General features: G+C 36.6%; 2 protein-coding genes across 3 annotated transcripts in view; both read left to right on the forward strand.

Annotated features, from left to right (window-relative positions):
* Nucleotides 1-15,689, forward strand: part of LOC134815768 (probable dimethyladenosine transferase) — a 70,791-nt gene that overhangs the window by 6,242 nt on the left and 48,860 nt on the right. The gene's annotated exons all lie outside the window — the stretch shown is intronic.
* LOC134815766 (ATP-dependent RNA helicase DDX55-like) lies at nt 6,046-15,668 on the forward strand. The gene is made up of 9 exons (XM_063824355.1): nt 6,046-6,203; nt 6,300-6,485; nt 6,794-6,886; nt 7,036-7,154; nt 7,427-7,543; nt 8,554-8,736; nt 9,247-9,425; nt 9,603-9,714; nt 15,049-15,668. Exons 1-9 carry the CDS (start codon nt 6,053-6,055, stop codon nt 15,520-15,522), a joined length of 1,614 nt encoding a protein of 537 aa, XP_063680425.1. The 5' UTR covers nt 6,046-6,052; the 3' UTR covers nt 15,523-15,668.

Genomic DNA, 15,689 nt, shown 5'->3' on the forward strand with positions numbered 1-15,689 from the left:
CCTGAACAAGATTGAGTTCCGTGATGCTCTTTACTTGCGTTATGGTTGGGAGATCCCTAACACCCCATTTCACTGTGCTTGTGGAGAGAGAAATGATGTGAATCACACACTTATATGCAAGAAAGGTGGCTATGTTTCTATGAGACACAACAACATCCGCGATCTAAATGCAGAGCTGCAGCGTGAAGTATGCAGAGATGTAGTGACTGAGCCAGCATTGATACCCCTTGATAATGAAGAAATTGTTGGTACCAATGCTGATAGAGCTGCACCTGATGTATCCTCACGAGGTCTCTGGAGCACATTTGAACGAACATTCTTTGATGTCTGTGTTACCCACCCCAACTCACCCACATATGACAAAAAAGATATGGAACAGATCTATAAAGCTCATGAAATGAGGAAAATGAAAAAGTACAACAACAGAATCATCCAGGTGGAAAAAGGCACCTTTACCCCACTTATATACTCAACAAATCAATTAAACAAATTTAATCAATTAAACAAATAATCAATTAAACAAATAATCAAAGTTTTAGCACATTTTACAGCATAAAATTTAAACAAATGAAAACATATAATGCTCTTAGTGGTAAATGGCCGTTTGTTCTGAGCTGTATGATTTTTTGACAATCAACTAGCGGGGCAAGGAATGTACTGGCTGGTAGCTTTTGTACACACCAGAACGCTAGTCTGGTTGATTAGTGACCAAATTAGAGGCGTTGATGGGAAGGCATTATAATTTGTGGGTGTAAGAGGGAATATTTGGCATGCATTATTCTAGCAGCTATTTTGTAACAAATGGTCTTTACGATTATTAAGGACGGTAAGTATTTTGGGTGTTCAATACTAAATCATGGCTAAATGTCTAAGTGGGGGTTTAAATTTAAGGGAGAAAAAGAAATGAATATTGGGTTATAATATTAATCATAGAAGTCAACCCTGATATAACTATTGTACTAAAAATTTGATCATAATGCTTAGGGTCTTTATTAGAATTCAAATTGGATACAAAAATAGGATCTCTTTACACTACACTTACTCACTCACACATCACATTTAACTTGACAGAGGAATACGCTGGCAGAGTAAGTCGATTTGGTCATGAAATTTTGGAGGTCAGGTGGAATCCCTGCAGGAGCCTACGAAAATTTAAGGTTACAAATATCAAAGTCTTTATTTGTCCAGTCATACACGGCATGACAATGCTGGTTGGAAAGTAGTGAAGATTTCAGTTTGGATTTCAGGCAAGAAATACTAACAGAACAATCAAAGATTTTAAGGTTAGGGGTTATTATATTCCATATTTTCGTTGACCTCGTGTTATGGTTGTCTGGGGGATCCGGTTTATTGATAATAAGCATTGGTTTCCTGGAAGAACGAGAATACTCTTCGTACATAGACATAGGAGTAGAAAACTTCATGATCTTGAATAATTCTATGTAGCTATGGTAAGTATAAAGATTTTGTACAGTGAGTATCTCGTTGTTTTTAAACAGAGGTTTAGTGTGCTCCTTTTTATAAAATTTACTATCAAGTTTCTGGTCAGTAAATGGTCTGGTTCGAACACACGTTTTGAATTTATCCAGGTAGGCTGCTCTATCACCAAACAGGACCCTCAGACAGTACTTCTGTGCAGTGAATATTGAGCTTATACGATTTTTAGCTGCCCCACCCCATGCTGATATGCAGTACGACAGATGGGATTCAAAAAGAGTGTAGTATAACTGTCTGTGGAGAAATTCTGGGAGGGAGCAGCGTAGACGACACAGAGTTGAGGTGGCATGGTTAAGCTTCCGTTTTAGGGCTATTATATGTTCTTCCCATGTTAGATTTTCGTCAATGACGACTCCTAAAAATCTAGCTGACGTTACTCTTTTGATGGGGTAGTTGTCTATATTCATTATGAATTCTTCTTCAACGTTTGCTTCAGTACGTGACTTAGGTCTAAAGTGAATGTAGCAGCATTTTGACATGTTTATGTGAAGCTTGTTAGCCCGCATGTATGTTTGAAGGTTTGAAAGTAGGGCGTTGCTGCGTTCATATGCTTCTTGTGCAGTTTTACCAACAACAAATATGTTGGTGTCAACCGCAAAGGTGACAAACGATCCCAAGCTAGAGCTATTAGAGATATAATTTATGTTAAGTAGGAATAAAAGGGGTCCGAGAATTGACCCCTGGGGAACCCCAAATTTTATTGGAAGTAGGTCAGACTTTTCTCCTACAACATCAGTGTACTGAAATCGATTAGTTAGGTAGCTCTTGATCAGATCGTTTGCCACGCCACGGATGCCATACCTTTCTAGTTTGGTAAGTAATGTTGAGTGATCTATAGTATCGAAAGCTTTGCTGAGGTCGATGAATATGCCTAACACATGGTGCTTCAATTTGATGTGCTTAGATATGAGGTCAACAGAGTAGTTTACTGCATGGGAGGTTGAGTGCGATTGCCTGAAACCAAACTGAGTCTTAGATATTATTCCCTGAGAGCTGACAAACGAATAAATCCTAGAATATATGATTTTCTCAAATATTTTGCCAAATATGGACAAGGTGGATATAGGACGGTAGTTTTCTATTTCTTCTGGATTACCTTTTTTGAAGACGGGTGTGATTCTGCCAGTCTTAAGTATATCAGGGAATATACCATTTGACATAATTTTGTTTAAGTATCTGCTGATAATTGGTGCAATAACGTGGGATGAAGTTTTAATAACGGTTATGGGAATATCACTGGCCTTTCCATTCTCGAATTCTTTGATTATTCTTAGAACCTCCTCAGGAGTGCTGTCCTCTAACATAATAGATCGAGAGTTACTAGGGCTAAGGAAGTCATGGAATGTTTTCATGGGGAGAATTGGAATACCAGAAGACAAGTCAGTTGTGATAGTTTCATTGAGCTTGGGAGCAATTGATACAAACCAGGAATTAAAACCATTGGCAATTGCTCTCCGGTTCAAGATTCTTTCATTATTGATGATGAAAGGTGGTTTGGTTGTTTTCTTTCTTTTGCCCCTAAGCTCATTTATTATCTGCCAAGTTTTCTTACTGCTTTCAATGTTTTTATAGATTTCGTTACAGTAATAGGAGCGTTTGGCTGCCTTTATGATACCCTTAAGCATCCTACGATAGTCACTAAATATCTTATAAAGAAGGACATTGCCAGATGGATCTTTATCTGTTACTGTATCTGACCATTCTTTACAAAGCTCATGTTTTCTGTCGATTGAGAGGATGATTCCATCTGTAATCCAAGGATTAAGCTTTGGTGTTCTTTTGGTCGTTTTCGGTACTTCTAATTTACAGTGCTTGTCAAGGGTGGATTTGAAGCAATCGACAAATTCGCAAAAATCTGAAGATTGGGACAGCTGATTCACCTTCACCTCAAGGTCAGAAACAAAATTTTTAAGCTTGGCACTTGAGTAGTCGTAGTAGCGGACATGTTTTTCATTGTTCTTATTTCTTGGGGCCGGGGTTGAGGTGAAGGAGAATATGAACGTGTGTTCACTTAATCTATCCTGAAGTACACCAGAGAGCAAAACATTATCAATATCACTAACTAGGATGTTATCTATACACGAGTTTTTACAATTAGGCCGGAAGTGGGTAGCAATTGAGATGGATGGATACAAACCATTACTAATTATAGTGTCTTCAAATAACTGGTTGTGTGACGAAACTTTGAAGAGGTCTGAGTTAAAGTCGCCAAGCAAACGAAAGGGCTTGCCGGATATCTGCTTAGCAATGGCGGATGGGGTCCACAAGCCACAAGATACCACAAGAGACTCGCTGAAAAACTATCCCAGAAGAGAGGAGAAGACTATGCGGCTATTATGTGTTACATGCGCACCAGGATTAGATTCTCAATCCTCAGGAGCACCCTGATAGCGGTCAGGGGTGAGAGAGGGAGACGGCAATCGTATACATTGCCAGTCAGTGTAACTTCGTTTAACTTGATACCTGCCACCATGGACTATGAATGTTTCTAGACACTATCCTTTTGATATTGAGATATTGGTATCTCAGATCACGTGTACATCGTTCCTTTTTTTATGACACAGTAATTTATTGACACTCACAGCTATAATTTTAATCATTGAATCAGTATTTTTATCTATTAACTTATTACACATTTGTGCTCTGCTTTAGCATCACTTGACTATTTAAAAAAATTGTTTGTTCAGGCCATGACCTTATAGTCAGCCAATTGGCCATTGCTATATTATGTGTATATTGTTTGAATATTCTTTCTCTTTTACTATGACCCTAGAGGCCAAATTTGTAAGTCTCAAAGACTCAAATTTAGGTCAAAAGTAATATTTATTAGTTAGTTCCAAATTGTTTTACAGAGATTTGTTTTAAGAGCTTTGTTTTAAAATGTGACTTACAAGAACTGTTTTTTTTGTTTTGTTTAGCCTCAGATACTACTTGATTTTGGACATAATTTTTACACAACTAATAAAGCAATGTAGATTCCTCAGAGATCGCCAAATTAGTTATATTGGCACCAGTAAGAACATCTGCTAACTTACATAAAAGTATTAGTAACACAACGAAGTGCACCATTTTTGATGAATTGTCTCTAATTTGCTCCAACCATTGTTAAGATAATCAAAAATGTTCATAAATAAAAATATCGATTAATTTAAACTTTCACTTTATGAAGTGAACATGTTAAGGAGTCAAAACATTTTAAATTAGGTCCAACGCTAGCCCTAATTCAAATTTATAAACTTCTTCTTCGTTTTTTATTGATGAAACCACAGATAATTATGATTACGCTTATTTCTAAATTATTATATCCTTCAATTCTTATCACTTCATTATATGAACAAATTCCTTTTAGGCTTCATTTCTTATTAAAGCATTCGAGATTTCTTTTAAAATCACTATAGAAGTTCTTAACATTCACTGCACTGGTAGCGGTAGGGCATTCTAATAAGTTATTACTCTCTCAGATAGAAACGCTTTACTAAGATTTCTTGATGATTTAGAGCTTTTAACATTGCACGCTTTATCTTTGAAACAATATTTATTACTGATGTACTTATATTGAACATATCTGATTCAGATAATTTGAACCATATTCAAGTGAACCACTCTTTCTTTTCATTTCGATTTTGAATGGCATTTTGAACTTTGGTTTTTGACGAGGTCCAAGATTTCAAAATCGTTATTGCATCCCCTATCTTGCTAGCCTTTTTTCATATAGAGCTTTGTCTCCAAAAACTCATATGGACTAGCGTTTCGGTGAGTGCAAAATCTTTTGGGCCCGCACATTCAACATTTCTTGCCCCATTAGTTGTCTGTCCTTGATTACAGTCCAATTACAAACTAGCAGTCATGGACAAAAATTCATACACCAGATGGGCATCATATTTTCATTGTTATAAATTTGTTGATTCTGTAGCCCTTTCTTCCTTCTTAAGTTATTTTGAAGTACGGGCTGAGAGGTTCATTCTACTTTGCACACTATCTATAGACAATAAGGCTGTCTTCAAAGACAGACCTTAACCTTCAAGACGTGAGAAAAAGATACCCCTGCAAACTGGAGAATACTTTGTTTCTGAATTTGCTTGATGCTTTTGTTAATAGGTTGCATTTACTCAACATTTGTTATGGCACACTTCAACGCGTGTATACTGAAAGGTTAACAATTAGTGGATAACGGCTATCCTTACTAGAACAAATGGAGATTTTTGGAAAAGCCCTTCCTCATAACTCATTAAAGTGGACTAAGGACTTTACAAGGTTCACTCAACCAAATTATCAGATGGAAGTTCGTGATTTAGGGTTAAGAGAAGAGGGGACTCCATAAACCTAAATCCTTATCTCACCCCATGGGCTTGATAGGAGAAGCGGGTCTCAAACCATCAACTTACCAATCTCAAATTATTGAAGCCGCTACTTAACCACCAGATCCCTTGTATTGTATTCTCAGTTTGGAGACATTTAATGAATTTCTTGTATTCTTTGAACTCAAGAGAATTAAATTTTAACTGTAATTGACAATAATATATTTTTATTAACTGCAAATCCTAATTCTCAGGATATGAAATGGCATGAGCTGAATATTGATGCGGCTATTCTATCAGCTATAACTGAAGTATTTCAGTTTCATGATCTCACACCTGTTCAAGAGCATTCCATCCCTCTTTTTCTTACATGCAAAGATGTTGCTGTTGAAGCTGTGACTGGTTCAGGTGAGATTATTTTGATATTGACATTATATGTTCATTTTACCTAACAACCTTTGAAGTTAAAAACTTCAACTAAATCATCATATTTATCAATTTCAGGGAAAACACTTGCTTTTGTGGTACCGATGCTCAACAAAATACTCAAATCTGGTGCTGCACTTAAGGACAACAAAATTTTGGGGATAATAATATCTCCCACTCAAGAGTTAGCCTTGCAAACTGATGATGTCGTAAAGCGTTTTTCAACGCACATCTCTCAAATCAAAACATGTGTATTTGTTGGAGGTAAATTAAATTATAGCTCTATATTGTCAAGTTGTGTGAATGATTTTGGTACAATTTCTCAATTTGTGATCAGTAACAGAAAATGTAACAGAAAATGTAACAGAAAATGTAACATTAAATGTAACAGTAAATGTAACAGTAAATGTAACAGTAAATGTAACAGTAAATGTAACAGTAAATGTAACAGTAAATGTAACAGTAAATGTAACAGTAAATGTAACAGTAAATGTAACAGTAAATGTAACAGTAAATGTAACAGTAAATGTAACAGTACTGTAAATGTAAGATAACAATAAATATTCTATCAGGTCATTCATTACCTGAGGAGGATGAGCAGAAATTCAAGTCAGATGGAGGAAACATTATCATAGCTACTCCTGGAAGAATAGAGAAATGCCTTGGTTGGGAATTTTTTTTTAACTTATAATTTACATAATTCAAATATCAGGAGATATTAGGGAGATAATATATAAGTGCCCACAATATAATAATTATTGGCAAAAAATTCTTTAAAATATTACATTTTTTGATATTTCACACCTATTAACAGAACGGTTGGCTCCTTATTTAAAAGAGCTTGAAATGCTCGTTCTTGACGAAGCAGACATGTTACTCCGGTTGGGATTCCAGAAAAGTTTAACCACCATTTTAACTCGATTACCTAAACAGGTATTAGTTTAAATATTTTTGAATTGATAGGCTCTCTTTATTTGGAACAGTATAAGTTGCCTAATCGTAAGAAATCAAACAAAAGGAAATCTTGCTCACATTTACATATTTTGACTTCGCTAACGGAAATTTGATTTGTTTGACCTTCATTGTGTGTGAAATTTAAATCCCTTTTTAAATCTCTGAAAATCCATATACAAAAAAAACCTTCACTTGTGCAATGTACAACGCACATGGCAGTTACAGCTTCATGACAAAGTGTATTTTCACAGAGAAGAACAGGGTTGTTCAGTGCAACTCAAACAGATCAAGTAGAGGATCTGATACGAGCAGGTCTCAGGAACCCATACAGAGTAACTGTTAAACAGAAGTTCAATGATCAACGTCAGGTTAGTTTACTATCAACTAATTCAACGTCAGGTTAGTTTACTATCAATTAATCAACGTCAGGTTTGTTTACTATCAACTAATCAACGTCAGGTTAGTTTACTATCAACTAATTCAACGTCAGGTTAGTTTACTATCAACGTCAGGTTAGTTTACTATCAACTAATCAACGTCAGGTTAGTTTACTATCAATTAATCAACGTCAGGTTTGTTTACTATCAACTAATCAACGTCAGGTTAGTTTACTATCAACTAATTCAACGTCAGGTTAGTTTACTATCAATTATTCAACGTCAGGTTTGTTTACTATCAACTAATCAACGTCAGGTTAGTTTACTATCAATTAATCAACGTCAGGTTTGTTTACTATCAACTAATCAACGTCAGGTTAGTTTACTATCAACTAATCAACGTCAGGTTAGTTTACTATCAATTAATCAACGTCAGGTTTGTTTACTATCAACTAATTAACGTCAGGTTAGTTTACTATCAATTAATCAACGTCAGGTTTGTTTACTATCAACTAATCAACGTCAGGTTAGTTTACTATCAACTAATCAACGTCAGGTTAGTTTACTATCAACGTCAGGTTAGTTTACTATCAACTAATCAACGTCAGGTTAGTTTATTATCAATTAATCAACGTCAGGTTTGTTTACTATCAACTAATCAACGTCAGGTTAGTTTACTATCAATTAATCAACGTCAGGTTTGTTTACTATCAACTAATCAACGTCAGGTTAGTTTACTATCAACTAATCAACGTCAGGTTAGTTTACTATCAACTAATCAACGTCAGGTTAGTTTACTATCAACTAATCAACGTCAGGTTAGTTTACTATCAACTAATCAACGTCAGGTTAGTTTACTATCAACTAATGCGAATACTTTCAGCTTTAAACATTCAGCTTTTGGAGACGTCTTCATAATTTATTCAAGAGTGCAGTGTTGATGATGCTATGATGTTAAATTACTGTTTTATTACTTCTAATTAATTACTGTAATTTAACAGATACAAAAGACACCTCTGAGTCTGAACAATTACTACATCTGCTGTGATGCTGCCCAGAAGTCGTCAAGTCTTATCTCATTCCTGAGATGTAATAAGGATGCCAAGAAAATGCTGTTCTTCAGCACATGCGCGGCAGTCGAATACTTCGGCAAAATTATCACAACTATTTTCAAAAACACCAAGGTTTGTTTTTAAAAAAAATAACGGTAGAAAATTGACTACAGTTATACCTCTATATTATACCCCATTATACCGGACCTTTGGGGAAAATGAAAAGTAAACTTTATTTTAAAAAATCACGTATAATGAGATTCGCCTGACTCCAATTCCCAGTAACTGTAGCCTCTCAAATAATCTGTCAAGCGTCTCTGGTCTCATATACCCCGTTATAGGGCCTTATATGCACGTATTGTGATGAAATACATCTCGATATGCTAGTTGTTACATACTCAAATCATAACTAATAGTTTAGGGGAGGAGGAGGCCCTGTCATATCTGGGTACCCGGTATAGAGAGGCATGATATATCAAGATCAAACTGTACTGGTTTCTACCAAAACCACATATAACTAGCTTAGATCTTGATTTATCGAACGGGTATTATAATACTAGAAATCGATGTCAAAAACGAACTTGGAAATTACAATGTTAACGTTTGCAAACTGTGGGATTTTCATAAATGTTTTTTATTAAGGTGTTATTACTGCACGGCAAGATGAAGAGGAAACGAGAGGATGTGTTCTCAGAGTTTCGTAAGATGACACGTGGTGTGCTAGTCTGTACCAGCGTGCTTGCTAGAGGTATTGACGTGCCTGGAGTTGACTGGGTTCTTCAGTACGACCCTCCTCGGGAACCAGAGGAGTTCGTTCACAGGTCAGATTCAGTACAGTTTCATCATTCACCATTTATCCACAAATTTACAGAAATTTCGCCATTTTCCATCGGTGGATAACCATCATTTGTCACCACATTTGCTTTTGATCTTTATCTGTTTTTAAATACCTGAGTTGCTCACTCAGTCTTGAAATTGTACATAAAATATAATTTCAGATGTGGACGAACTGCTAGGATGGGGTGTAAAGGCAATGCTCTACTTTTCTTACTTCCCAATGAGATGGCTTACGTCAACTTCTTGAGCATAAACCAGAAAGCTCCTCTTCAGGTTCGTTTGTTTTTACTTAAACTTATTAATTGAGAAGGAAATTCAAAACACTTCCCTAAACGGTCAAGGTACCAAGGACTCTACTTCGATAGATAATGCAAAGTGTAGACTTAATCAGTTTAAGGAAGTCTCATTATCAGATCTTGAAACCTTAATTAAGAGTCTTCCCAATAAATCAAGCGTACTCGATGTCATACCAATGTGGCTCTTCAAGAACTGCTTACCCGAGCTTCTCCCAATCATCCATTACATCGTGAATGAATCACTAAGAGTCGGAAAGTTTCCATCTGCCCTAAAAGAAGCATCTATTAGGCCTGGACTCAAGAAACCTACCTTAGATGTTGATGAGCTGAAAAACTATCGACCGATTAGCAATCTAACTTATCTGTCCAAAATACTAGAAAAAGTAGTTTATTGCCAATTAAATGAATATGCTGATGTCAACAACCTGTTTTCCCCATATCAATCAGGCTATAGAAAATTCCATAGTTGTGAAACTGCAGTTACCAAAATACATAATGATATTCTAATGATGATTGACAGCAAATCGAATGTTGTGCTTCTACTCTTAGATCTATCAGCTGCTTTCGACACCATAAACCATAACCTCCTTCTTACGAAACTCAAGAATGCGTATGGTATTACAGAACTAGCACTCAGCTGGTTACAATGTTACCTTAATAATCGCACATTCAAGGTTAAAGTAAAAAAAGCCACATCTTCTGAAGGCTATCTGGATATTGGTGTACCTCAAGGATCCATTTTAGGACCACTACTGTTCATATTGTATACCAGAGATCTTGAAGAAATTGTCACAAAATATGGTTTCTCGATACATTTGTATGCAGATGACACACAGGTGTACTTTACTTTTGATGTTCACAGTTCTAATCCTGATTTAACAGCTGTGAAAAATTGCTTTCTGGAGATAAAGCAATGGATGACAGTTAACTTCCTAAAACTGAATGATGAAAAAACAGAGTTCATTGATATAGGTCCATATGTCAGCCCAATCCAGACAATGGATTTAGGAGACCTCTCAATCTGCCCTGTTAGCAAGGCCAAGAACCTGGGATTCCTTTTCGATCACCAAATGAATCTGGACTCTCAAATAAATGCTGTCTCCAAAGTATGTTATTTGAATCAAAGGGACTTAGCAAGAATCGGTTCGAAGCTTTCCCATGACCTAAAAGTTCAGTTAGTTCACTCCAATATCCTCTGTTTCATAGACTACTGCAACTCAGTCTATTATGGTATAACAGAAAAGAATCTCCATAAGCTACAAAAGATACAGAACAATGCTGCTAGATTTATATTTGGTCTTTACGGAAAAAAGATACGTGAACCTATCATGCCTTACCTCAAAAAGCTCCACTTTCTGCCTGTTCGGTTCAGAATTAAGTTCAAAATATCACTTCTGGTCTTCAAGTGTCTTAATAACATAGCCCCTCAGTACTTACAAGGACACGTCAATCTAAGGGAAGTACGAAGACGAAGTTCCAGACTAGATGATGACTTTTATTTGTTGAAAGTTCCTCCTGCTCCTCATTTCAGACGAACAGATGCTGCATTTATGTTTTGTGGACCAAAAATTTGGAATGAACTACCCTACTCAGTGAGATCATTATCATCTGTAGAATGTTTTAAAAATGCCCTAAAGACGTTTTATTTCCAACTAGCTTTTGATAATATTTCTAATATTTGTCCATAATGTCTGAACTGATATGAAAGTGCATAATTTTGGTAACTTCATACAAATATTTGTTCATAAAATCTGAACTGTTTAAAAAGTCCATAATCTTGCTATTTCAACACTAAGTCTCGCTTGAATGACTTTAATGTACATCTTTGTTGGGTATATTTTAATGTCGAAGCGTGTAATAAATGTTAGAATTTATTTATTTATTTATAATCTATTGACCTTTTATTACATTCAAGACCTTGGGGCTAGGGCTATGTATTTTTTTGCTGGGGATATGAGAACTGTTGGAAGAGATTAGTGGTCTCCCTTGACACACAACAGTCGTACAACAAGTCCACACTCAATATGAACTTAAAAGATTCAATAGTTTCGCTTTTACAAAAACTGAGCTAGTTCCTAGGGAGCTAGGGTTTTAAGCTTTATTTAATAATGCGATTTACTAGTTGTGCGTGGGGGTGTGGTTTAAACATGTGCTCAGAAACATCATCCTGTCAAGCTGAAGCTTAATCTGTCACATGGAAATATAATCTGACAAACGATCTGCAGCTTGAGTATCTTATGATCAAGGCTCAAGCTGCACGGACCTTATTACATCATGTGACAGGAAAAGTGAGACAGCTATGATATTTACTTAGGATAAAATGTGACCTATTTAAACAGACGCTTCAAGGTTTTGATCATCACTCCTCGTTGTCTACATTTGCTACATTAAAACCTTTACAAACCTTAGTGCTATTTCTGTTAACAATGACTAAGATATCAGGTGGATCTCGTGCTCCAATCTCTCACATACCAACTAATCTGAAGAAAGTGAGACCTCTGAAGCAAGTTATTCAAAACTTGCAAGAACCCTACGCTACAACCAAACTATCTTCACCTTCTAAACGAAGACGGTTACTTTGCTGCTTGGTGTCGGAGACAAGACATGCGGTGCAATCTTTAATTGTACAATCCCCTGAAGCTGACTCTACTCCAGTTATTAGGTTGAGAACTAGCTTTACCTACTCCCAGTTACAGACTCTGGAGGGAACCTTCTCGAAACAGAATCAGATCAGCTTATTACACGCTGAACAAATCGCTGGACAGTTTGAACTTCCTGTTGAGTGCATCACTTCCTGGTTCTCAAACAGACGGCATTTGCAGAGGAAACGAGATCAGCGCAAAGTGGACAATTTAATAACTAGAAAAAATATAATTATAATTATTAATGAATATTTTTGAGGGTAGATCATATTATTATGGTGTTTTATACATTTACAAAGGATTGATTTATTTTAACATTTTAATAAACTTGCTAGTTTTACTGTCTGCTGACTGGTTTCATAAGATTTTAGGGTAAGATAAACTCACCCTAGCAATGCAGTTAGCGACCATGTGTAGGTTTAGCCGGGGTCAGTTATCCCTTCTTCTGCTGGGCATAGGTTTCCCCCTGTCAGGGCCGGGGAGGCCCTCATGTGAACTAAGATTGAGAGTTGGAATCATGCACAAATAAACTGTCAGTTTTTAAGGAAATTCTTATATACAAATTGAAAATATTGTATTGACAACAATCAGTCAATAAAGGAGTTTATTTCAAGCTCGTGTCTTCTGCAGCTTTAGCCTGCGTTGATCTCGTTTCCTTTGTAAATCTCGTCTGTTTGAGAACCAGGAAGTGATGCACTCAACAGGAAGTTCGAACTGTCCAGCGATCTCATGACCATGTAATAAGCTGATCTGATTCTGTTCGAGAAGGTCTCCTCCAGAGTCTGTAACTGGGAGTAGGTAAAGCTTGTTCGCATTCTGATGAGAGGAGTAGAGTCAGTTTGGATAGCAGGAGAGTGGATGTTGGGGGAGTGAACTGAGTGGAAAGTCTCTGTTAAAGAACAGGATGGTAATCGTCTACGTTTGGCGCCTTCAAGAGGAGAAATAAGTTCAGAAGGCGATGTAAATTTAGTTGGAGAGTAAGGATCTTTTATATTATGGTTGGTGACTTTATCTGGGGGAGATAAAAAGATCGTCTTGGAGCGGGTAAGTCGAGGGTCCAATGGAGGGGGTCTCTTTTTCTTCTGTGTAGCTGAAGTGGAATCAGATGAGATCAATGAAATGTATTGATGTTCATGAACCGTCTGTTGGGATAGATTATCTTCAGAAGAGATAGAGGGTCTCTTTGATTGGGAAAGATAAGTTTTCAGGTCCAATATCTTTCTTTTATGGCTAGTTGGTTGATGAGAAGTTGGAGTGGAAGGATTAGAATTGGGGAGTGTCATGTTGTAGGACTGGTAATTGTAATGTAGGAACGTTTCAAAAACTAATAAATAGATGAGATAAAGAGATAAGAGTCGGTATTTATACCGTAATTGTACAGTAGTCCTCACGTATTAACGAGCTCGTTATACCTGTCATGACGTTGATGTGATCCCAACAAGGGGTCATTAGATCTCCCACTTTTAATTAGCATATCGACAGGTCACGTGTCGTGTCAGGTGATCACGATGGACGGGATCTTGTTCTTTTGTAAGCAGTCACCACTTGCTTCGGATTCGTAGATTATTTGTAGCAATTTAGGGTACGAACAACGAAAACAAAGAAACAAGAGCAATAAAGAGGATTACAAGATATTAAACTATATAATAATACAATAACTGATTTGACAAACTCCTACAAACTCAATCTGCCTTCCTGGCCCTCTATCGGACCTTACATAATGTTCCGTTCGTGGCTCTACTAACTGCCCCTCCCCTCTAGAGTGTTCTCGATCCTCCGGTGTTTACTCAATTATTCCCCTGGTACCGTACGAACCTCACCAAAATACTACCCCGTCTATGCTCGCAAAACTCATTATTCTCTCTCATTGCATTCTAATCCATTGCACGCACTCTCCATTGCATCTTTCCTAAAGCTCTACCAGCATTATCAACCACTAGTAACTTGTCGACTGAGGGATATCCACCCCATCGGAAGAGGTGCTTGAGTCAGTAGTCAGACCCACTGCCCACGCTGGTGAGGGGGGGGGGGGGTCCAAGGGGAACTTTGGGAAAGTCCCCCAAGATTTCTGAAGTTCCCCAAAAAAAAGTTCCCCAAAACTCCCCAAAGTTCCCCAAAATTCCCCAAAATTATTCAAAATTATTCAAAATTATTCAAAATTATTCAAAATTATTCAAAATTATTCAAAATTATTCAAAATTATTCAAAATTATTCGAAATTATTCAAAATTTCTCTAATATACATTAATACCCATTAATGTTAACATGTATGTTATTATAAGGTATAATCTTAACTTACTTGTTGATACTTGCAGCATGATAATTTTTTTGGCATGATAATTTTTTTGGCATGATAATTTTTTGGGGAATTTTGGGGGAACTTTGGGAAAGTCCCCCAGGTTTCCTGAAGTTCCCCAAAAAAAAGTTCCTCAAAACTCCCCAAAGTTCCCCTTGGACCCCCCCCCCCCTGGTGACCAGAAGAATTATTCCATCAATTGCTAATGTTAGAAATCTGTACTCTCTATATGATCTGTTAACATTATAAATCTATATAATCTAACTTAATAATTCTACAAAATATTCACCGCGTACATAGCAGACCATCACAATAGTGGTAGTTACACCACCTTTCAAGTCGTACTATTTAAACTAACTTCTCATACCCCCAGGAGTACAAAACAGAGTTCCCAGTCCTGGACAGCACTCCCAAGATAAGGAAACTAGCTTCCCACGACCGGGATATGTACGAGAAAGGGGTCCGTGCCTTCGTCTCCTTTATACAGTCATACACCAAACACATGTGCAAAGCTATCTTCATCCTTAAAGAACTGGACATGGAGGGTCTTGTTGAGTCGTTCGCTTTGTTGAAGGTTCCAAAAATGCCAGAGCTGAAAAACAGGACTATTGAGTTGAACCTGTCGGTTGAGGTTGATGTTGAGAAGATTCCTTATAGCGATAAGATTAGGGAAAAAGCTCGTTTGAAACGATTGGAGTTAGGGCCTATTCTTGACAAAGATCAGAAAAATAAGAGGTTCAAGAATAATCCCAGCTGGACTAAGAAGAAAGAGCAGAAAGTTAAAAAAGAAAAGCGTAAATTTAAGAAAATCGTGGCTAAGTCAAAAGTTGTCGAAACAATGGATTGAAAGAGTTGTGTGTACTTTTTCTTCACATTTTTAGGTTAACCAAAATATATAATTTCGGTTTATTCTGTTTTATCCTGTTTTTATATTTATTAAAGACTTTATTAAAGTTGACATTATTAAAGTCTGAAGTTGGGGGTATATCAGAATTGGTTGTAATTACATTTCAT

The sequence above is a fragment of the Bolinopsis microptera genome, chromosome 5, assembly GCF_026151205.1.
Source record: "Bolinopsis microptera isolate Bmic1 chromosome 5, MBARI_Bmic_1.0, whole genome shotgun sequence".
NCBI classification, from domain to species: domain Eukaryota; kingdom Metazoa; phylum Ctenophora; class Tentaculata; order Lobata; family Bolinopsidae; genus Bolinopsis; species Bolinopsis microptera.

Excerpts from the sequence above, each read along its gene's own strand:
- LOC134815766 (XM_063824355.1), top strand. The coding sequence starts at position 6,053 with ATGAAATGGCATGAGCTGAATATTGATGCGGCTATTCTATCAGCTATA. Across the intron at positions 6,204-6,299 it reads TGAAGCTGTGACTGGTTCAG|GGAAAACACTTGCTTTTGTG; the intron begins GTGAGATTATTT and ends TATCAATTTCAG. Across the intron at positions 8,737-9,246 it reads CTATTTTCAAAAACACCAAG|GTGTTATTACTGCACGGCAA; the intron begins GTTTGTTTTTAA and ends TTTTTTATTAAG.